The sequence below is a fragment of the Prinia subflava genome, chromosome 1 (assembly GCF_021018805.1).
Source record: "Prinia subflava isolate CZ2003 ecotype Zambia chromosome 1, Cam_Psub_1.2, whole genome shotgun sequence".
NCBI lineage: Eukaryota > Metazoa > Chordata > Aves > Passeriformes > Cisticolidae > Prinia > Prinia subflava.
In genome coordinates, this window is record NC_086247.1 from 111703325 (window position 1) to 111726795 (window position 23471).

The window sequence follows — 23471 nt, forward strand, 5'->3', positions numbered from 1 at the left end:
CTAAGTATTACTTATAAAACAAATTACTGTAGAGGAAAACCTGGAGTTCACCTTCAAATGAAAATTCTAAAACTATAAAGTTGGCTTTTGAATTGTTTGGGGTTTTTTTCTGCAGTGTCACTCTTTCAGTAAAGAGCAGCTCTAGTTATATAAAAAACTGGAACAAAAAGTTCAATGAATCTAATTTTTCTATGAATTTTTAAAGTTGGAGTAGCTGTAGCCTGCCCTACGAGTATGAATTTTCATGACAAGGACATCTGCACAAACTCAGGAACCCTTGCTCTTATGGTCCCAGTAGCTGTTCTTTGCCTCCGTGATGGTTCTGAATTCCAAGTGTTTCCATGGAATGAGCTTATGGAAAAGATGACACAGTACTGCATTACTTTGATTTTCAGACCTCAAAATAATAATAAAAAAACCAAAACAAACCAAACTTATTTACAACCTGGAACTTCTTTTCTGTCCCTTTCTGCCCTCAGGCCCTGGGAATAAAGGGAGAGGCAGAAGGGAAGGGAGGCAAACATGGGCTGCTATGAGAGAGAAACATACTGTAGTGAGGACGTTTATTGCCTGGCAACTACAGTACTGTAAGATGCTATATTTGCTCTTTATTGTGACAACTACAGAACTCTTCCTATTTTTGCTGACAAACCAGTCTGTTCTTTTAGCATGGCAAGTTCCTGAAAGATTCAGATTTTCATTTTCTGTCATGTTTGTGGTTATGTTTCTAGTGTATTTCAGTCCTGATGGTTAATTACAGGCAATTGTTTGTGTTCAGAATACACAGCAGAGCCTAAGTCATCAGCAAACTGGGCCAGTGTTTCCCAGCATTTCTGGAGACAACTGGAGCCTAAGGGAGGGTGCCAGTGTCAAACCAAGGAAGACCACAGCCCAGGCTTCCCTTCTTGTCTGTGCAGCTTGGCTCAGAGCTGCTGGTGGTGTTGCCTCCCTCCAGGTAGAGCTCCCCACTGGAGAGAGGCTGGTGGAGGCAGTGAGACAGGCAGGAGCCTGCATGGCTCCATGCAGGGAATGCACCACACAGGCTAAGGCAGTGTGTGGGCAGCTGGGCCCTACTGTTAGAGGGTCCTGGCTCAGAGGGTAGAGGGTTCTGGCACTGTTGGTTGAGCAAAACTGATGCAAGTGCTTCAATGCAAAGTGCAGCAAGGCTAGGTGAGTTTATTGCTGGCTTTAGTACAGCCTCCTCCTCAAAGTTTGTACAACTGGGGAGAGAGTTGTCAGGAGACAACCTGGTCTAGACCAGTATCTTCTCACACTTCAGGGGTCTTTCCTGTGCAGTCTTCAGCTACTGCAGTCCTACTGCAGCAAAGAGGTGTCTGAGCTTTCCCTCTTTCTTCAGCTTGACCTCCTGACATGCCAGAGAGCAGGAAACTGATGTGATTCTTGTGTCTTCCTATGTAGCCTGTCAGGCAGATACCTGGGTCACACTCGGTGTGAAATGATCTCTGCTGTCCTCCTCCTGTTGTTTCTAAACTGGGCTGCAAAGCTATGCAGCCCTTTCTGTTGGCACACACAAAATATGGTTGGGAATGTCTTGTAATGTGCTGTCCATATGTGAACAGAGGTCTCTACTACCTACAGCTTTTCATGCAGTAGCCAGAGTATTTTTGTTTTGTAAAGTTAAGAGATTGGCACACTTTTTAAATTGGAAGACAAATGTGGGGCTTATGCTGAGCAAAGAAGTCAAAGACTTGTTCAGTGTTAATGTATTGGTCTGTGGATGTCGGGTTTTTGGATTAGGCTTTTGAAATATAGAGAGTGAAGACTGACAGTCTTTGTTCTTTATTTATTCTGTGTGCATTATTGGACAATTAAAATCTATGTTAAGATTTAAAGTGAAATGCAGATCATTAGAGAGTAGCTTAAGATACTGGAGATAAAACATCAGCTGTCTACTCGTAAAACTGATGCACACTCATGTTACTTTCGTTTTGATTTGAGCTAATGCTATTACAGAGTCACAGATTTTCAACTTGGATTTACAGTTTATTCAAGTGTCAATTCTTAAGCAGCTTGAGTTCTCAATTCATGCAGTTGTATTATTCCAGATTCTCAGCTAAGGGCAAATAAATGTATCATCTCAGTTTGGATGTGTTTAAAATTAAAGGGAACTTTCTAGAATAGTGCTTGGTGAGAATGAGAGACTGTTTCATCTGACTCACCTTTTCAGTCTCACTCCTGTTAATTCTAACCCAATTTTTATATTAAGAATATTGGGGGAAAAACCCCAGAAGCTTCAGATTAAAAGTCATTTGCAATACTATCTTAGTTGTGCTTGAATAGGCTTGTACCTTCCTCTGGGTACTGGTGGTTCTGTACCAGTATCAGATTATCTATTTGAGACACAATTATTTCACGTTTTTTTTATTGCCTAATTCATTTTCTGAGAGCAGTGAAATCTTAAATATTGATTTGACAGAAACCAACATAATTTCTAAACTGTGTTCTTGTATAGATGGTGTTCCTTTCAAACAGCAGCGTTTCTAAAGGAATGCACATTCTCTGAGAACACTTCCTTGTGGTCAGTCACTCAGTACTGTTGTTTACAGACATGCCACTCAGGAGCCCAGTCTGTGTGTCAGTACTTGTGCTTCCCTGGTGCAGATCTTACACTTCCTTTTAAGTTCTGAAATGCTTGCCATGATATAACTTCCTGTTTATCTTTAATTTTTAATGCAGGCAATCGTGGCCAACAAAAATCGATGTCCCCCAGGATCTGGAGGATGACCTTACGGCAACCCCTCTCTCCCACGCCACCGTTCCTCAGTCCTCGCCGGCTCGCACGGCTGAGAACGTTCTCAACGGGCACCGGAGCAAGGCCCTCGGGGACTCGGCAAAGAAGGAGGAGATCCCTGAACTGGCTGGGCCCGCACTTTCAGCGGTTCCGTCGGTGAGCTTAAAACCCACCACAAGTGGCCGGAAGTGCTTGTTCAGGGTAGAAGAAGATGAAGAGGAGGATGAGGAAGATAAAAAACCCATTTCTCTTTCTACACAAGTTGTTCTGCGTCGTAAGCCTTCGGTTACAAATCGTCTTACTTCGAGAAAGAGCGCACCAGTCCTCAACCAGATCTTCGAGGAGGGCGAGTCAGATGACGAGTTTGACATGGACGAGAACTTGCCCCCAAAGCTCAGCAGGTTAAAGATGAACATCGCCTCGCCCAGCACCGTGCACAAACGCTACCACCGGAGGAAAAGCCAGGGCCGGGGCTCCAGCTGCAGCAGCTCCGAAACCAGCGATGACGACTCGGAAAGCAGGAGGCGTCTGGACAAGGACAGCGGGTTTACTTACTCCTGGCACCGACGGGACAGTAGCGAAGGGCCGCCGGGCAGCCAGGGAGACGGTGGTGGACAAAGCAAACCAAGCAATGGGAACGGAGGGGTGGACAAAACGAGCCCGGGCGATAACAACAAAGGTGGGGGGAATCCCTCCGGTGGCTCTGGTGGGAGCACCAACACCACCTCGGGCTCCACTCGGAGGTGTGCTGGATCTGGAAACTCCATGCAGCTGTCATCCAGAAGTGCAGGGGAACTGGTTGAAAGCCTGAAGCTCATGAGCCTTTGCCTAGGTTCACAGATTCATGGCAGCACGAAATACATTATTGATCCTCAAAACAATCTGTCCTTTTCCAGTGTAAAAGTACAGGAGAAATCAACGTGGAAAATGTGTATAAGCTCCAGCGGAAGCACAAACCAGGCTTCATCACTGGGCAGCCTAAAATTTTTTTCTGATCGAATGTCAGACACAACAAATGAATTAGAACGGCTAAAGAACAGGAACTTGAAAAACAATGTGCTACAACTACCTCTCTGTGAAAAGATATCTGTGAATATTCAGCGGAACCCAAAGGAGGGGCTGCTGTGTACCTCCAGTCAAACCAGTTGTTGTCACGTCATTTGACAGTGACCTGACTTGAACAGCTCGATCTGCTTGACAGCATCATTCTTCCTGGTCAGAGCTGTGAACACCTTGTCACGGACCCCCTTTTGTTGTCTTAAGATTTTTAAGTGGGCTTCGAGCAGTTATTTATTATACTTTAATTTTGTGTTTGCTTGATGGTATGACAATGCATGGTCTTTGCATGCTGCTAGCAGGTATGTTTTTCTTTTGCAACACAACAGAATATTTTATTGTGTAATTTTTACATTTATAATTTTACTATGGAAGATCTGGATTAAATTAAAATAAAGATCTGGATCCTAATGTAAATGAAGCACTTAGAAATTTCATGTTCTGCACTTAAACTAGAGAGAGAAGCTTTTGTTTGCTTATGAAATGTTAATTCTTGTTCTGACCTTCTGTGAAAACTAAAATATGTGATATGTGGCATACTATGTGTCTGAAACAGAACCAAAGCAATAATGTTTTGATGCTGAAAACTCTTCAGGGAGCTTTCAGATGTTCCAAGGCTTGTACAAAGCAAAGATGCACTGAAAATTAGTGATCTTGAAATATGATTTTAAACCCACACCTATTTGTCTTAAGCTATGATATGGATGAAGTTGTGGCTCAAAAATCAAACCGAAAAGATCTTGTTTTGCTAGAGGCAGTTTTCTTTAAAAAAAAAAAAAAAAAGGCAAGTAGATTTGTAAGGCAGCTTTCTCCCATAGAAATATGTTAATATTACAAGCAGACAATCTTTTTTAATATAACAAAGGTAAATTATTAAGTCTACTTCTGAGTTTTTACATGCTAACTGAAAATAAAAGTATTTGTATGGATTACTTTTGTTAGTAGTATATCATGAGACTTAGTATTTTAGGTTTTTACCTTGTAAACCCTCTCTGCTGTTCTATCCTCCTCTCCCTGAGATTCCAGAAGGCAATAAGGGATGGAAAACCTTTAGGTAATTGGATTCATATTGAAATTAATGTCATTTACAGTTTTGTTATTATTACTCTCTTTAGGACTTAATCGACTGCTGTTCCCCACATGTACACCACTTATTTTCCCTCGGTAATACAGTTGCTCATGAAGTCCATTTAAAATAGCGTGTAGGAAAGTGTTTCTTTCACAGCTCTGAGCCCTCCTGTCAGGTTTTCCAAGTTGCCATGGCAAGGTCTTGATTCAGAGTATTTCTGTACAAAAGGATACTTTTGACCAGATGAATTAACTTTGTGGAATTTTATTATCTAGAATAAAATATATTGCAGATTCCTAGTTTTGGGAAGGGCAAGAATGTTTTATTTTTTCATGCTGTGCACTGGGTCTTCTAAGCAATGCTAGTGAAACTGGGGGTACTATGTAGCAGCGCCCTGGGCAGACCCTGGGTGTCCCAGAGGAGTTTGACACTGTTGAGCGTCTTGTAACACTTTCAGAATGGTCAGTACAGCGCCTTTTGTGTCTGCTGCGGAGGGAGCAGAGCACCGAGGAACGGCTGGTCAGGATGGCCACAGCTCCCGGCAGCTCTCGTGATTCCTGGAAGACTTCAGAGCGTCTGAAGCGCATGGAGTGTCTGTCCTTCCTGACAAGCTGAGCCGGGGGTTCTGCTTCCAGAAAAGGCAAAGGTTCTAGAAGTGTTCACTTCTTTAAGTTTTAATCTCCAGTTGCAGTTTAGTTAAAAGCTACAAGCGTAGACGTGTGGGTGAAGCCATAGAACATGATTGCTTGAAATTTTTGAGCAGGGATCTTACCAAGGGCCAGAAACGAGATGTGTGGTTCACAGACAGTGAGCGTAACATCCACGTAGGAGACAAGTTTATAAAGGGCATTGGCAATAAACTTTTATTTGTTGCAGCTTTTTTCCAAGTATTGTAAATACTCTTTCCTGATATGTACAGCCTTGGAATGGCACCTTTTAACTAACCCCGGGTGTATTTTGTTTCCGATGTTTTTATATACGACTGTATATATGGTGCTCACTTTAGAACAGCAGTGTTGACCATTTATGCTGCATAGTTGTATTATAGCCTTATAGTTGTGTGTGGCTGGTTGGACCTCTGGGTGTACAGATGTGTACAGATGTGTTAGTCTGAGTGCTGTCCTCTCCCCCTCTGTTGATAGGTGAATGACTGTGCATGTGGTGTACGTCGTGTTATGTCGTCACGTAAAAGGAAGGGCGAGAATAACCACTACATTAAGATAATATTGGACCAAACTATTTAGAGCAAGTAAACAGTTTCTTGTACCCCTTAACGTGTCTTTAAGAGTTCATATAGTTACAGTAGTGTATAAAGTAAATATTGTGGAAAAACAGTTAGTCTTGTATTTTTCTGTATGTGTGTATATAAAAATATATAAAAAATAATGTACCTCTAGCAACTTAATCTGTATTTAAGATGTGACAATCTTGACACAGAATTTTAAGAGTAGCAGTCTAAATAAGCAGAATTAATGAACAGAAGTATAAAAATTTCTCACCAAGAAAGAATCCATGTGTGTTAAGAGGGTACAGAAATATCAACTGATCTTACTGCTTCTGGCAGTGTTTGGCTTTTTCATTGTACAAACATTCATGGTGTGCGACAGAAGTGGAAAATCCAGTTAATAAAAGTGGTATCCTGATTGATGCATAACCGATGACTTGCATGTGGATGGGGTTTGTGTCTCCTGGCGTTGGGTGTGTGAGGCGGCACCTGCGGAGAGCGAGGGGCCTCGCCTTGCCTTGCCAGTGCCCAGCTTTGTGTGTGGGTGGACATCCATGGGTGAACTTCAGTTACGCTCTTGCAGTGATCAGACACGTTCATTTGGGTTTAACAGCTATCACAGTCAGCGTCGGCTGAGTTTTTTTGTCTCAAGGCTGAGGGAGCTGTTCCTCAGGCAGAACTTCAGACTGCTGTTCTTTATAACGTAAAGTGGGCAATAGTAAAAATAGGGCAGGGCAGCAGTGCCAGCCCACTTTGGCCCACCAGCACCTGCTGCAGTGAGGGGCACGGGGCTGCCTGGAAGCAGGCTGGCCTCTGGCCTCTTGTCCCTCAGAGGTGTCTGGTGGTGGTGGCTACAGCTGGAGCAGCTCAGCACAACCTGCGCTGCTGCAGAGATTTAACTGCCCCTGAGCCCAAACTGTAACCAGCCAGGGCGGGTATGGACACAGGGATCAAGGGCATGGAACAGTTGTGTGATACAAGTCGTTAAGGGAGCACTGCTTTAGGCCAGGGCACTTGTGCAGAGCTGCACCTGTGGGCTTGTGCAGCTGGGAGCTTTCCCCTGCTGAGGAACTTCCCAGCTCTGGTCACTGCAAAACGGGGTGGAGGCAGTAGCAGGAAAGGAGTGGTCAAGGAATTTGCAGGGCTGTGACTGTGACCGAGACAGGAAAGGCGTAACACATCTTGTAGTGCAAGGCCAAGCACTAACATCTTGGTAGGTGCAGGTCAGATACTTTTCAAGTCAGATTTTTTTAAGGCTTTTTTTCCTTAGCAAATAAAGGGAAATCCCAATGCAGCTGGTTGGTGATAAACAGGGAACAGAGGCAAGCTGGAATGTTCCCAAACATCAGAGACAACCCAGCCAGCCCATTAGCCCTTCCCGTGGGTAAGTTTATGTGAATGAATCAGAACTGATTTGTTGTTAATTCCAAATGATGACTTGCTTTCAATGAAAGATGTTTGAGCAGTAACACCTTGATGTGACTGTACTCAGGGATGTGTAGCAATGACTCACTTGTTGAGTTGCCAACTGCATGCACCCAGCCAGGCTCCCTCCCTGAAGTCACATCCATACGGCGTTTTGAGGGACTGCTGGACTGCCCTTCTCCAAAGCAGTGTCTCTGCAGTTGTCTTAGCCTGCTCCCTCCCTGACCACGGGCTCTGGCTATTAATTTATTGTTTAAGTTTTAAATTGTAACTGTAAGATGACTCAGTGTGGCCCATCTGCTTGTATTACAAATAAGATCAATTTCTGGAAGTCAAGAACTCTGTGTTAGTGACAGAGGGAAGTCTGATTACATAGGGGAAAAGAAAGAGATGACCTCTACTTTCTCGTGTGATGGAAGAATTATGTTGCAAGAAAAATGCAAGTGTAGGGCCTGAGAAGTGCAGAGAGGTAACAGAGACTTCACCAGGCTCTCAGATGAGTCATGTCAGATCTCAGGAACTCATTTCAGCAAGCCCTTGTGTAACATCTTCCCATCTCCTCCCTCTCACTGCTCTCTTGAGAAATGCAGAGCAGGTTTTCTCTCTCGCCCTCAGCCTGGGACAGGCTCCTCTAGGCACTGGGACGTTCCTGGGAGCCAGGGCTGAGGAGCTCTTCGAGCAGGCCCGCGCCGCCCTCATGATGCCAGTGAGGACAGAGGCCATCCCCAGCGTGCTTTGTATCAAGCACGGGGGTGCAGAGGGAGCTCCTCACTCAGCACTGAGGCACCAGGCCCTGCTGTCAGCCCTGGCCTGGCACTCCCCTGGCAGCTCCTGGGTGAGGCAGGCAGAGCTTTCCTGGAGAAAGCACATCGCAGAAGTAGGCATTGTTCCCAGGGGCTCTGCTTACATGCATAAGGAAGAAACTCAAATTTCTCTGAATGAGATTCAAGATCAATTCCCTCAGGTCGAGGTAGGCTAAGACATCCATAACTGCTTGCCTGCTTACAGAGGAACCTTTCCATGTAGTGAGTGTTTTCCTCTTCTGTTGTTCTCAGTAGTTACCTTGAGTCAGCAGATCCCTCTGGGCCATACAATTAGACCTGCACTTCAAACGTACCTGCCGAGAAAACTTTTGTATCACCAGCAAGAGTGCCCCTCTTAAAAATGGCTTTTTTGGATTGTTATTGTTGCTGCTAAGGAGATCTGTAAAATCCAAGTCTTAACAGACAGATACGGGCTACTCCCACACAGTCATCTTCCCAAACAGGATGCTCCAGCCTTATCCTTGGTTTTTCCCTGAAGCTTGAGACCAGAGAGAAACTTCTTTAATTGCTTAGACTCAGGCACTGGCAGAACTGCCACACAGCCCTGCCTGTTGGCCTGCACCCCTAAAGGGCTCAGAGCCACGGCTGTTTAGAGGTGTGAGGCTCTCTCAGCTGGGTAAGGGACTCTGGAAACAGACATTCAGCTTCCATACCTTGTGCATGGCAGCTACTGATAAATACCTTATTATTTCTGACATTTTCACCTGACAACTGATTTTCATCAGTGAGTTTCAATCCCTGGCATCCCACTATTTTTACAGGTGCACCTACAGTGGAAAGGAAACAACACATTCAGGAGCACAGACAGGAACATTTTTTTCTCTCAAATGAGAAATGAAAATAGATGCCACCATGAATGTATAAAAACCCAAAAGACAAAACCCAGTATCAAACAGTATGAAACACAGAAAACCCTCCCCAGTGACAGGACAAAGAGCTGCATACAGAGGAATTGGAGCTAAATTTCAGTTCAGTGACAAAATATTCCTTGGCATGATGACGGCACATTTCTCAGCAGGTTAAAGTGTATGTTTTAGGACAGAAACAGTCTCTGTCGTGACCATGTAGCATCTGTGATGCTAAAACAAGAGTTCTCTCAGTCTGTAGAACAACCTTTTAATACCTATAAAACAAAGGAGTCCCCTACTTCTCCCTCACACTATAGAAGGTCAGAATTCCTCCATACCTCCTCACTTCAGGTGGAGAATGCACCTAACAACAGTATTATTCCTATTTATAGATAAGGAAATTAAGCAGAAGTGAAGGGACTGTCCCAAGGCAAAAGCAACAGCAAACATTACTGAAGTCACTGGGTACTTGCACCTCATTAGAGATTTTCCTGTTAATCCAAAAAACAATAAATGGACCCCACAAGGAAAACCACAAAGTCAGTTTTGCAGAAGGTGACTTGTTTCACATGATCACAGTTGATACATGACTTGATTCCTTTTCTAACCCATCTTAGAAAGTTATTGCAGACACCTGATCCAGCTGCCATCAGCAAAACATACCAACTCCATGCTCCCAGACCACCATCAATTAGCAGAGCAGCAGAATCCCTTCAGAATGGCTACAGGGTCACAAGAACATGCTGCAACAGGAACCCATCCTAGGGACTTTTCCTCTCGGGAACTGCTCACTCAGAAACACTGACCAGGCAGTTAAAACTTGAAGAAACATGAGCTACTTCAGATCAAAGTGGGCAGGAGACTGCAAAGATGGGGAGTTTTCATGGAGAACATACTGATCCTCTCCTAAAAAACCCTTTGGCTTTGGGATCTCCACAGGAAGGGTGACATGCTTCCCTCAGAGATCCTCAGGGCAGAGCTTGTGCTGCCACAGCCCTGCCACCGTTCAGGAACAGGCTGTGAAAGCAGCAGTCCATGAGATACCCCTGAAATAGCAGCAGAGTGGGGGACGAGCAGTGGGAGAGGCAAGAACACAGTAGCTGTGGCACAGGTTTGCTCCTCTTTCCCAGGAGAAGTAATTTCTTACTGGGTCACACCTGCAAAGCCTGAGAAATCCTAATTTTTAGTTCCAGACAAAATATATTATTTTGGGTTAGTTATATTACTCTGCTGTGGGGGCCCTGTGGCAGAAATCTGAAATGTGCAAAGTAGGCAAAGGCCTTAATTATGGCAGCAGCAGATTTTTGTGAACAAAATTCCAGCAAGTACCACATGCAGTTACATCTACCAAAACTGAACATCACAGCAGCCAAAAATAAACTGTCTCAAGGTCACAGGAGCAAACACTGTAGATTTCGGTGCTATAACTGTCAGAAAACAATGAAACATTAGGACAGCTACCTTTTTGTGAAATGCAAGGAAAACCAAATCAGGTACTCACTACAAACACAAGTACTGGTGTATCAAGTATCAGGTTTAATTGATCTGTTACTGTTAGTTCATTTAACCAGAAGATCCATTTGTACAATACTGCAGTTCAGAATCCAGGGGAGTGATACCAAAATCCAATGTATATTAGGAAACAAATATTTTTCACGAGTCACTGATCAGCAATCTGCTTCCTACTATTTTTTTTTACCTAGCGTTCAAAAAGATCTTAGCTGGGACCTGTTTAGAGAACTAGCAAACAGGAGTATATAATACATACTCTATAAATATTTATGTTCAACTATTTCTCAGATCACATAATGAAATACATTGTTGTTCCCTATGAAATGTATAACATAAATTAATTGGCTGTGGGCAAGCAGTAGCTAATAAGCAAATTTTGAAATAATAGAGGATTGATTAGCTATTGTAATGAAGGAACAAAAGGGGCAATAACCATAAAGGAAGAGTAAATTAAATAATAGTCTGCTTTTGTTTTCCTTTAAAGAGTTGCAGCTGAAAATTCTAGTTAGCTTCTGGATGCTTCCTCACAGGATCTGTTTTCAATCACTCAAAGCACAGGGAGTCTGGCAGATTTTATCCAGACCTGGCATAAGCCGGAGTGCTTTATTCGGTGTTACCTTCACAAGCAATTGCACATGAGAAACGAAGAGAGCAGGAGAAAATACAGTTTTTTACAGCGTCAGGCAAAGATAATTCACCAGGTTTCATATAAGCAGGTGCCACCTACTCGGTAGATGGTGGAGGGTGCACTCTGAGCGCCACACAGGACCGCCAATGCCGGCTCCGCCTCTCCAGTGACCGCCTTCGTCATCCTCATTGCCCCGCGGTTACTCCTGCAGGGACTCCGCCGCCAGCTGCATCTGCTGCCACAGGAGACAAGAACGCAGCGAGATGCTGAGCACGGCGGCAGCAGGGGGAACTGCACAAACCAGCGAGAGCCCAACGCAGGACACCTCAGAATCCAACTGAGTTATAAAACCACACCAAAAAAGGAGCTTGAGCATTTGAAAAAAAAAAACCCAAACCAGTCTGTCATGCCTGATTTTTACAAAATACACGTTTTTAACACAGGCATTACTTCTGTCCACCAAAACACTCATCAAATGGCAATGCAATTTTTATGTTAATTATTTTTGTGATGAATAGTGCCTTACATGAAAGTCATTTAGCCTTAAATATTTAGGCTTTTAAGCTGATCTCAAAAGGTCAATGAACTGACAAACTGCTGCCCCACTTCCCATTGCAACAATCTGTTAACTGTTATTCAATATTTCTTTTTTTGTTGTTGAATTGAATAAAAACATCCTGTGATATAAGAAGGAGGCAGCAGACTGCTATGGTGATACGTGTTATTTCCAATCCTGTTGATAACCAGTTTTGTTTTCATTATCCTAGGATGTCACCAGAGAGATCTCCATGTGAACCCACGATAACAATGCCAGGTGATGAAAGTATCTGCTGAATAAAAGGAAACAGAGCCACTCTGTGAAGCTTCTTGTTAGAGAGAATGTTTCATAACACAGAATTTACAGAGGCAACAAGAAAGAGTTTAAAATGTGCCAAAGGCAACTCTCACACATCACCTGGGGGTTTTCAGCCAAGGGCCTGGCAATGTCTGGAAGGCTGGAGCCACCCTGATATATCGAGAAATAGTCAGAGGGACTGAAGTCCCCAAAGGAAAAAACCAGAGACAACAGTCACAGGAAGGAGATGAGAGGGAGACCAGCCCAAAGGACAAGGTGAGGAGCAGAGCAAGGAGATGACTGCTGGAATCCACTCAGGCCCAGCATCACTGCCTCCTTGGCAGACAAGGAAACCAAAAGGCTGGACATGAAAAAATGTGAGTGATGATATGAAGAAACAATTTATGCAGCTTTCAACTCCTAAGCCACTATGTGGGCTCTGCATCATTTCCCCAGTGGAGGATGGATGTGTGACACTGAGCTGAAGTTGTTTCTTTTACATTTGTATTTGATCTCATAGAAATGGCCCATGAAATATGAGCTATTAGAAAGAGAAGTATCTAATAATGCTATAACAAAATTGGAACTGCAAGTAAAGTGTACACTATCATTCAGTTTCTATCCCACAACATAGGATACAAAGATGTCAGATGCATCAACACAGCACCTTCTACCTTTTCTTTGCTGCTAGTCTGGGTCTGAACCTATTCCAAAACATTACTCTGCATGCTGAAAGACACCTACAACAACTTTTCTTTATAATTTTTATCTGTATTTCTATGCCATCTATAAGTGAAGTAAAATTAGTTTGTGAGACAAATATTTATATGCTTCTCCATAGCAACAGTGCAGGGAAAAAAGCCACGGCTGAAGGCTGGAATACAGATAGATTCCTCTTCTACATCCTGATTCACGCATTTAAATAAATGTTTGAATAAAACTACAGCATCTTTAATTAAAGTGACTTTTCCTCCTAATGCAAAAACACAGACACAGAAGACAGCACCTTCATTCAGTTCCTGATTCATCAAATACAAACCTAATTCTCTTATTTTAGAATGATTTTCTTAAATTCTGAGTGCTGGTGTAATTATATGGGGATTGATGAGGAATGCAGAAGACTGGAAAGGTATTTTTATTCTCTGATCTCTGCAGGGCTTGCCAAAGACTGGAAAAAACCAAGCACATGAGTGCTAATGATGACTGAATGTAATCTGTCCAAAAACTCTGTACAAGCTGGACCACTCTCATTTATTTTTGAAGGCCCTCCTAATTTTAACTGAGCTAAACTTACCCTAGGATTGTCTTGTGCTGGCAATCTTATGCTATCATATTTAAAATACATGACATGAACAAACAAATATCCCAGCTTCTTGAGCAGGCCAGTGAGTAGAAAAGCCTCTTAAAATAGCTTCACATGCTGCCATGGCACACAAGGCCTGGGCAAAATCAGTCCAAATGCAGTCATACACATATTTCAGGAAATGAATCATAAGCCACGTGAGAACCCCGAGAGCTGTGTATTTAATTTCTTCTTTATAGTTTCTAATACCAAAATGTATTTGGCAATACCTGGAAGCAGCAGGCTCCCCCAAGAGCTATCACTTGGGCAAACAACATGTGGTGGCACCTTCAAACAGAGAAATTCTTTGCCAAGTTCAGGCTGAAGAATTTTTAAATCTTCTTTCTTTTTTTACTGTGAAAGTAAATGTTCCTGTTCAATGGCAAAATATTTCTCTAAGACAACATATGGGAAAGGGAGTGTATTTTAGATTTTTTATTACTGAGAAAGGGAACTGATGAGGTATCCTTTAAGATCACTTTCCCCCTGACAGCCTCAACAGGTTCACTGGGAAACCTGTGGGGCTGAATTAACTACTCTTTCCTCAAAAAGACGTTTCTTTGTAAGCTTTAAGAAGTATTTTAAAAATATGGAAAAGAGGTATTAAAAATATCTCTATCTACTTATTAAACCTACCAGATACATAATGACAAAAAACGCTCATTTGAGGGGTATTAGAAGCCTCTGCGAACTAATCAGAGGCACAGCTCAGAAATGAGTTGGCTCAAGAAGCCATTCTTCATTTATTATCTGCTGAGAGTTACTAGTGAAAGGTTTGTACTTAATGCTCTGTTTTATGCAGCACCCTTAGCAACAGCAGCCTGTGCATGCAATACATGAGTGAAACGTGTTTAAACTGGTATTAATTTTAGTGGGGCTACAGTGTTGTTTATCCTAAAATTCTACTATTAGGAAATGCTCTAAAATATTTATCTGCTGTAATTGAATAGATTTGCTATTTCCATTTTATTAAGTTTATATGTCCTTGTAAAGCACATGTAATATAATTAGACAGTACTTCCAGGAGAAACAGCAAACTCCCTTCAATGTGGTTTACACATTACAAACAGGCTTTACCAATTACTTAGATTTCCCTTCATTAAATTTTCTGAAAGGACTTTACTTTCAGGTGGAACAGATACTTTCACACCACAAACAGCTGCATACCAAGCATGGAAATCAGGCTATTCCCCTTGTGGGCTCACTCACAACCAGAAACACCAACTCTAGTGTACAGGGCATGGCTGTGGTAATTCTTCCATTAGAGGGGCTATGGAAGTCTAAACACGTGATTTAGTGCTGCCAACAATACCAAAATACAAAATTAAATAGCTACAAACATGAAATAACAGAAATACACAGCAGCACCAGAGACCTCAGCTACATCAACACACGAGGAGCTGCCAAGGGATTTCCCAGCAGCAGTGCCAGGGCTTGGTTCAAGGCACAGCCTCGCTGGAAATGCAGGAGGTTTCCACACGGCATGAGGAGGAACGTGACCCACCTCATCTCCCAAGCCCTGTGCCCAGGGCAGAGGAGCTGCTTTGCCCCTCACTCTGCACAGCAGGGCTGCTTTGGGCCAGGGCTCCGTGTGTCCCAGCACGAGGCTTCTCTCTGCCCCTGGGCTGAGAGGCAGGAGCTCATCTCACACCCCCACCTCACCAATCCATTCGTGACCTTCTTTCTGCACCAGAGGATGACAGAGGGAACCTAGCATTCCTGCAGTCCCAGTGCTGGTTTCCCATACACTCACACCCTAATCAAACACTCTCACCTTTCCTTTATGGTTTCCGTGGCACAGCCAACATTTAACGGGCGCTAACAGCCTTTGCTGGTTTGATGTTGATTTACTGCCCTTGCTGAGCTCTGTGTCAGAGGCTTACAACACTGTTATTTCCCAGTTATGCTCAGACCTGGTAAGCCAGCCTCTAACTACTCTTAATTTTACCACTGTGTGTGTTAATTCCAACTGCCAATTCAACCACAACCCGAGGAAAACAATTAAAAATAGAAAGCATATAAAAGGGAAAACCAAAGAAACCAGGATCTATTGACTCACTGGTTTGGTGCTTTTCCACAGGTATACTGTGGAATAACGTGTATGTAATGTAATGTTATGTGTATAAGTTTGTACATATGAAGAACAGACGTGTAAATAGTTTATGCTAAATATAAGAATACACGAAGGCACACGTTTTTTATCAGCAACCCCATCTTCTGGTTTTCCTGTATACACCATGTGGAACAGCCCATAAGCTGTTAGAAAGAGCAGTGGTACATGGTATTTTCCCACTTTCTAGCATTAATTATAATATGAAAACATGACAGACATATATTAAATTCTTGTTTTGTAATGGTTTCCAATCACAACAATAGTAGTTTCTTGGCTCTTGAGCTGTCTCAAGAACTGTATCAGCTTAATCTGTAAGTACCAACCAGTTTTAGAAGAGGCAAATTAACACCCACTTCAAAACTCTGTAAGCCTCTTCCACATGTAGTATTTTATTCTGTGTAAAGGTTTAAAAGCTTACATAATGGAAATTTGTTCTCACTGATTATAATGGTGTTAAGGTTGTGGTAAATTCATACCTAGAATCATAAATCTTCCCTCAAGGTTTTTGTCTATGGCACTGAAAACTCTGCAGGGAACGGCACTCAAGGACTACAGGCTTGGAGTTACTTTTAAGCTGCATTTCTGACTCTGACCACTTTTCCAGCAACCTGTTTGTGTCCTTAGCTGGAGACGGTAACTGATGCTTCTTGACAGCAGAAATAACCAGTCCCTATACTAGTACTCTCCTGTTTTGAAATCCCAGGACCACACACAATGTAACACTGAATGCTTATTTTCAGTTAAGTCATCCTGCACAACCCCTCAGTCTCCTTGAAAGCTATTGATTTCCAGAATACAATTTCCCCTCTACTTCAGTAGTATGATAAAAGACTTGTAGGAATAATTTCACAACTTCCTGATTTCCCAGAGCTGAGACCAATGGTCCTGTGATGCTGCAACCCAGTGGAAACAACCGTCTCTAAAGTAAAGCCACACATGAGCATTAAACAGTCAAATGCAGATTTCTCAAATGGAAACGAGAAGAATTTTAAATTGAAGATAACAAAGAAACAAATCCTGAATTGTCACTCTCACAAGGACTGTAAGCAATTACAGTATTTTAAAATTTGGAAGAATGTTTACTAATCTTTCTTCTGGGTTGCACCTGAAAGATTACATCTAGTTTTGGGCCCTCAGGTATGAGAAACAACACTGATCAACTCTGCCATGCCTAGCTATGAAATCCAAGATGGGCAGGGAGGTGATGCACATGCCCTGAGAAATCTGCCAATATCTATAAGGAGGTCAGCAAGAAATCTATAAGGAGGTCAGCAAGAAGATGGAATCAGAGTCTTGGCCAGGATGCACAGCCAGGGAACAAGAAATGAAATGGTCCTTAAAAAATAAGCCAAGAAAGTCCCAACAGAAAACATTTCACTGCAAGGATAACTAAGCACTGCAGCGGGGGCCCAGGGAGGTTTTGGAGTCTCTGTCCTCAAAGGATCTGACAGGAAACCCCACTCCTCACAGCCCTGGGGTCTAGATTTGGTGCCAATCCTATCCTGAGCAGGAAGTAGGACTACCGACCTTCTGAGGTCCCTCCCAGCTGAGAGATTTTTATAGTTGTTTCTACAGGAATTGTGACAGGAAGTTTGCCTGGAGTCCACAGACCCAGAGTGGTGATCTGCTACAAGAAATAGAAAGTAATGGGAAAGAGCAAAAAACAAAAGAATTATCTTCTTTCCTTTCTTGTATGCCTAATTCAAGATAGAATACCAAGTACAAAGCCAGTGTTAATGAAACAATTGGTTTGCAAAATTAGTAAGTGCAGAGTCAAGAAAACCTGCAGAATCACATAATTTGTGCCTTGGAGTATTGTGCCTGATTAATAGCACTGAGAGGAATAGCAGACAAAGCAACCCCATTTGTAGTACATTTTTTCCCAAGATTTTTTTTCTGATCTACTTCAGATTTTCTCTGATTTAAATTGCAAAGTATTAATTAATACTCATTACAATATTCTTACAGTATTAGTCACCCTTTGCTGAACCTTATTTTAGTTCTGTAGACAGTACAAAAATGAATAGTGGAAGTCACACAAGACAGTATAATAGTATTTTCTTCAAAATACAGCTTATGAATTACGTCCCTCAAAATATTTACATTATTTTTGTCCTTGTGTGGCTCATATTTTGTAACTTTTTTTCACCATAACTGGCCATGCAGTTGCCAAGTGACAGATAAATACAGAATGTTAAACAACATGTCTGAATGCCTGATGAGGAGTGTGTGCTGAAACCACCCTCACAGGATGCCAGCCCAAGAGATGCTCTCCCCTTTAGCTTATGCAATTACCTCTCACCCAATCAGCAGCTGGTCAATGGATTTTGGAGCAGAAACCATCGACTGGCTAGGAAAGCAACGATGCAAAAACGTGCAATGTGACATGACCGTGGTGACATCTCGAAGAGGAGGGATGGACTGTGCAGTCCTGCACTCATTGCTTTAGTTTTGTGCCCTGGGTCATACAGATGTCACTGTGGTTTAAGGGTCCAGTTGTCCCCTAGGTTAACAGCACATCAACGGTGCTGTAATGGTTTCAGGGTGAGCAATGATACAATTTATTTTCTCAGGGGTTTTGGAGGATGGTAATTACCTGTCTGCAATTACTAGTTACCATCAAGAGAAAATGAGTAAACTAAACCATTCTGCCTCTCTGAAGTTTAACAAGCTCATTCACTAAGCAGGGTGTCCCTGAGCACGCATATACCCTTTGGAAGAGAAATACCCAGCACCTGCAGAGTTTAACGAGCCTTCTGGACACAAATTCCTAATATATGGATGCATCTGACACTGAAGCTTAACTGCAGACATAGCTGTGTTAGCTTTATACCAACTGTAATCTCCTTCCCTGGAGATACCCAAAAGCCATCTGAACAGAGTCCTAAGCAGCATGCTCTGGGGGTCCCTGCCTGAGCAGGGAGGTTGGACTAGCTGATCTCCAAAGGTTTCTTCTGTGACAGCAGTAAAAGCCTGGCTAACAACCAGGCGGCTCAACTGCACTAATTCACCACTTAAGCTCACATGCCTTGCACTCACTCTGCCTCATGATCCAGGAGGCACAGCTGAAAGCAGCCCAACACCTCTGAAGCAACATCAGCAGTGGAGGAGAAGGGCTTGAAAGCAGTCAGTGGCACTGCAGGGGGACAGTGAGAGTTCTTCCTCCTCACGCTTCTTGAGGGGCCAAGTGCTTGGGTGATGATAAAAATACACAGCTCACTACAGCTTCTGCAGAAGATGTGTTTCAAACTAACTCTCTGCTTCCGTTTTTTCCAGCTTAAAGCTGCAAGGATCCTGCTGTGTTACAGACATAAGCCTCCCTCGAGTGCACAAACCCACGTCACAGAGGTTTAGCCAGGGGAGACCACACAGCAGCAATTCCGGTATTGCACAGGCCAAAACCCACAGTTCTTGCCAACATCCTTTAGCAAATCTATTGTACAAAAGGCAAGAGACCAGTTTAAACTATTTAATGCCACAAAATGAGCAGAGGAAAAACTCAAAGAGCATGAACGTGTCTCCTTGTAATCCATGCAACAGCAGGGAACAGACTGTGTGAAAAATAGAGACAGTCTCTCAAAATGAATTATGCTGAACCCCCAGAAGACAGAAAAATATATTCCACTACTTTCTGGACACAAATTTGGAATTTTATGTGGAATTCAGGCACATAAACCCCTACACCTATGCACTACTAAAGTGCTACCCACCCTCTGCTCTGCCAATGGACACAGAGGCATGGCTAGCCCCAGCCCAAGCCCAGGTAGTCTCAGTTTTACCCTGGGCTCCCATTTCTCTCCAAATTTGCCCATTTGTCAAGTCATAAACAGCCCAACATGATTTCAAATTAAAAAAAAGTAACAAGAAGTTCACTCCTCTATGCAGCACATTCACTGGGTAATCTAGATCAGCCTCCAGATACGAAACTAAGAATGCAACTTCAGGCACTGTTTTTGGAAATTACAATCTGTGACATAAATCTGACATATAAGCAAAAAAATGTGCAGGGGGCATGGCTGTCTTCTGTCCTGCCACACAGCAGCCACAATGCTGCAAGTACAAAATTCCCATTTCCTTGTGGCAGGCAAGAAACTTCAGCCTCACAAATATGGCAGAAAATGCCAGAGAAATCAAATGTCTGAAAAATATTAGTAGAAAATTTTACAGTATATCTGAAGTAAAAACTACATGTTGAGAAATCAGACTCCAACACTGAGCAGACACAGGAAAAGTAACCACTGTTGGGAATTCTTTCTAAGAAGGAATTTGCCTCTTTATCTGTTTTATCAGTGCGAAAAGTAAGTTTAATTCTAAGTAACCGTTACCACAGTATTTTTAAAAGTATTTTGATGGAGTAAAGTAGGAAAAACTAGTCAATGTGTAGATTATTTGATGAGGAACTATTTTCAATTCTACTTTAGAGTTTATTAGGTGAGGAGTCCAAGGACAGCAATGAAGGGACCTGCCAGGCAGTCTTAATTTTTTTCCTCCCCTGCAGAGACTCTGCTGACCCAAGAACATTATTACAATGTAATTTTGAATAATATTTTCATTCTTGCTTTTCTCTTCAAAGACAAGCTCTCTTCTACCTCCTGTGAGGGCTCTGCGATTGCCTAGTTACAGTCTAGTGAAAAATAATCAACACAGAACCAGTAAAGCATTTCTAGTTACAGTAATTTTATAAATATTCTGAAGCAATCAACCCTATGAATGTTAAAGCGTGTCAAATAGGTCTTTAAATACTTAAAAAATGGCAATGGCACCACTGACAGAATTTCTTCCTTCACCAGAGATACCTCTGAAAAGGCATATTCCCTCCTGCCACATTCCCAGCTCCTTGGGAAGACTATGCACCCATGGAAAGAAATAAACTGTTTTCCCTTAGACACTTGGCCAAACTTAAGTATCAACTGATTACAGGCTATTGATTTACTCTTCAATCTATATTTAAGCCAATATGTGTCTGATCAGATAAATTTGACTGATTACTCAAATTAGTGGTGGATGGTGGATTTATGGTTTGATCTGGCTCAGGAAGTTCTTGAACTAAGCCCAGGCAGAGAACGGAGAGCTGTTTGTTACTCCTGCTTTTCACTCCATCCTAGACATCTGCAAATTGCCACTTTAGAGGCTTTGGTACCAGTATGCAAATGCACACGTACACAAAGGACACGGCTTGCTAAATGTGCCATTTTTATTGGAGAGGCACAACTGGACACAGAGCATTGCTCACACTGTACTACAAAAGACTGTCTAATAAGCAGGTAGGAGAGTAAAGGTTAGTTTGATAGTTTATAACTGCATTTCTTCAAAATGAGTAAAGCTGTAAGAGCTGACATAGTCCTAAATTATAGGTATGGCAATATTTATAAATTTATAATGTTTATAAATTGCCCTGCTAAGCCTGTTGCAATTTTGAACAACGTAGCAAAGGGTAAAAGTCTGGTTTCCACGAAGGCAATTGCAAAGTTCTCTTTTACTTCAGTGAAACCAGACTTTCTCACTTGCTCTTTACACACTTCCTGTGTTATGAGTGAACAAAATGCTTTTTTCCTTTTTCCAACGCATTAGTGAGAAGAAAACCTGTTTGCTGTAGGTTGCTCAGCACCTTTGTTTTGAAGTGATATAGTGCTCTGCCTCCACAGCCCCCTGTTCAGAGCTACCTGCACTGCATCAGAGACCCTCACAAAATTCTGTGCCTTTCTACCTCTAATACCATCAGCAATTTCTTTGCAAAGCTTTATGAAATTCTTTTGCAATAAAAATTATTTAATTTTATTAAATTAAAGCTGTATAAGAGCAAATTAAAGCTGTATAAGAGCAACTATTTTCAGTCTGAAGAGAGATGACATTTTAAGCAGCTCTGTAATATAAAGACAAACAACGACCTGGAGATATGTTGAGTATTAGCATTTACTCTCATTCTGAGATCTGCTTTAGTGCCTTTGAACACCCTATGCTGTGTAACTGGGAAACTACAGAAGATTTTGGGATGAGGTTGAAATTGAAAAAAACGGATGAATGACTTCTGACTATTTAGTTTTATTATTTTCATGCCTTGCCAACCCTATAATCCCAGTTTCTTTCTGTTAATTTTAATTTTGTGCAATATAATACATAAAGGCAGAGTATTTGTATTATATAAAATACATCTACATTTGCAAGAATTTCTTCTAATAACATTGTGGTTTTTAAGTTTAGAACATTGTGTTAAAATTGTTATCTTCTAAACAAAACTTGAATGATTACAAAAATGGTCAAGCATATGACAATTATTCTTTTATTTTGTCATCATGACCCTTGTGTCTGTGCAGGCTTTCCATGCACAGAGTAAGTCATTTTTCATACGCCTTGATAACACTCCTCTTTTCTTTTTCTGCTTTTTAATTTCCATAAAGTATTTTTGATTTATTAAAGCATTTTACTCCCTTTCCTTATTTATTCCTTGCATGTTCCCCGCTGCTCTACTGTCCTAGATGTACTCTGTTCCTTTTATTTTCACTTTCAATTCCTTCAAAATGAGAAATCTTTCCCTTCTGCCTCCAAATTCACAGGTGGGTAAGGGTCAGATTTGCTGGCAGAAAAACTGCAGAGGAGACTGGCCCTGGATGCTGGCAGCTTCCCAGTGGGAAGAGAGCCACACTCCTCCTCCCACTCCCATTATCCTGCTCTGCCTTTCAGGAGCAGTGGGAACCAAAGGAAGGACAAAGTACTGCTAGCACAGCCCTGCTTTGGGGCTCTGCTCTGTCTGAGGGGCTGGATAAAGCTGGACAATAAGCTGAAGCCTAGAAATAAATATGTGGAACAGATATATGCAGCTCCAGTCCAGCTGTTGTTCTAGACTGACCTCCTTCTTTTGCTTCAATGGAAATTAGAGCTAATGGTGCCAGCTTCAGCATGCACTGGGGGATTAACTATTGTGATTCATGTTAAATTGCCACACTAATTTAATTCTACCAGACCTCAAGGCTTGGCTCTGGAATGTCTGTTATACATTGCAAAGTGCTTTTACTGGACACCCTGGGTTACCAGTACCATCACACTCCTATTCCTCAGCTTCCATATATCACAACAAATACATTATCTAGCATGCAACACAAACATCTAAAGTAATTTCTCTTCAACATATTAGCTGTAGCACATCAAAACTGTCCGATTGCTATAGAAACACTGTACAACATTACCATTTGTGAGAAAATATGTTGTCTTGTAAATTTTATAGTAAGACCTTTAGAAAATAGGTTGCTACATCTGTCAAACCAACCATATTTTAACAAACATGCCAGTAAGTGCTGCGAAAAGACTCTAAATAAATGCTGAAAACATCATATGATTTTTCATCAGTCAAGTGAGTCAATACTATCCAGTGAGTCACCTAGCTAATTCACAGCAAATTTATGTGATGGTATAAGATGGAAGGTGAACACACATTTCCACAGATCCTTCAGGGCAAATCAAATTTGCAAGCTAGGGCAGGACATATAATTGCAAAATATTAACAAGCTGCAGAAATCCATTTTCTGCACTTTGCGCTTGATAATATGTCAGTGCTCACATGCTCCTGCTTCCTTCTTGGCACTGGAAACAGTCAGAAAGTAAAAACACACCATTACAGGACCAACAGAACTGCAAGAACCATGGCGATTAGTTACATTCTTTTCTAAAACAGCAACATTTCACAACCACAGCAAAAAAATTCTTCAATAAACTAAAGAAAATATCTCTTATGTATTAAATGACAGCACATTACTTCCCCTGCTAATAGGAAATTACAATAATTATTAGTAGTGTAAGGCAATACAGCACAGGCTGTGGTTTACAGTAAGCCAGTGTAAGAATGCA

At 42.0% G+C, this 23471-nt stretch overlaps 2 protein-coding genes across 4 annotated transcripts in view; one reads left to right on the forward strand and one right to left on the reverse strand.

The window, feature by feature from the left end:
• Positions 1 to 4678, forward strand: part of SNRK (SNF related kinase) — a 38250-nt gene extending 33572 nt beyond the window's left edge. Inside the window, exon 7 of the mRNA XM_063408453.1 lies at positions 2698 to 4678. Coding sequence (XP_063264523.1) covers positions 2698 to 3916 — 1219 coding nt within the window. The 3' untranslated portion in view covers positions 3917 to 4678. The remainder of the gene's footprint in view (positions 1 to 2697) is intronic.
• Positions 4679 to 10686: 6008 nt separating this feature from the next.
• ANO10 (anoctamin 10) overlaps positions 10687 to 23471 on the reverse strand; it is a 121093-nt gene continuing 108308 nt past the window's right edge. The window contains exon 13 of one of the 3 annotated variants that reach the window (XM_063408485.1): positions 10687 to 11571. In XM_063408485.1, coding sequence (XP_063264555.1) covers positions 11539 to 11571 — 33 coding nt within the window. In that variant the 3' untranslated portion in view covers positions 10687 to 11538. Of the gene's footprint in view, positions 11575 to 23471 lie in introns of all 3 variants that reach the window. The other 2 variants (XM_063408476.1, XM_063408465.1) reach the window with 2 other exon arrangements.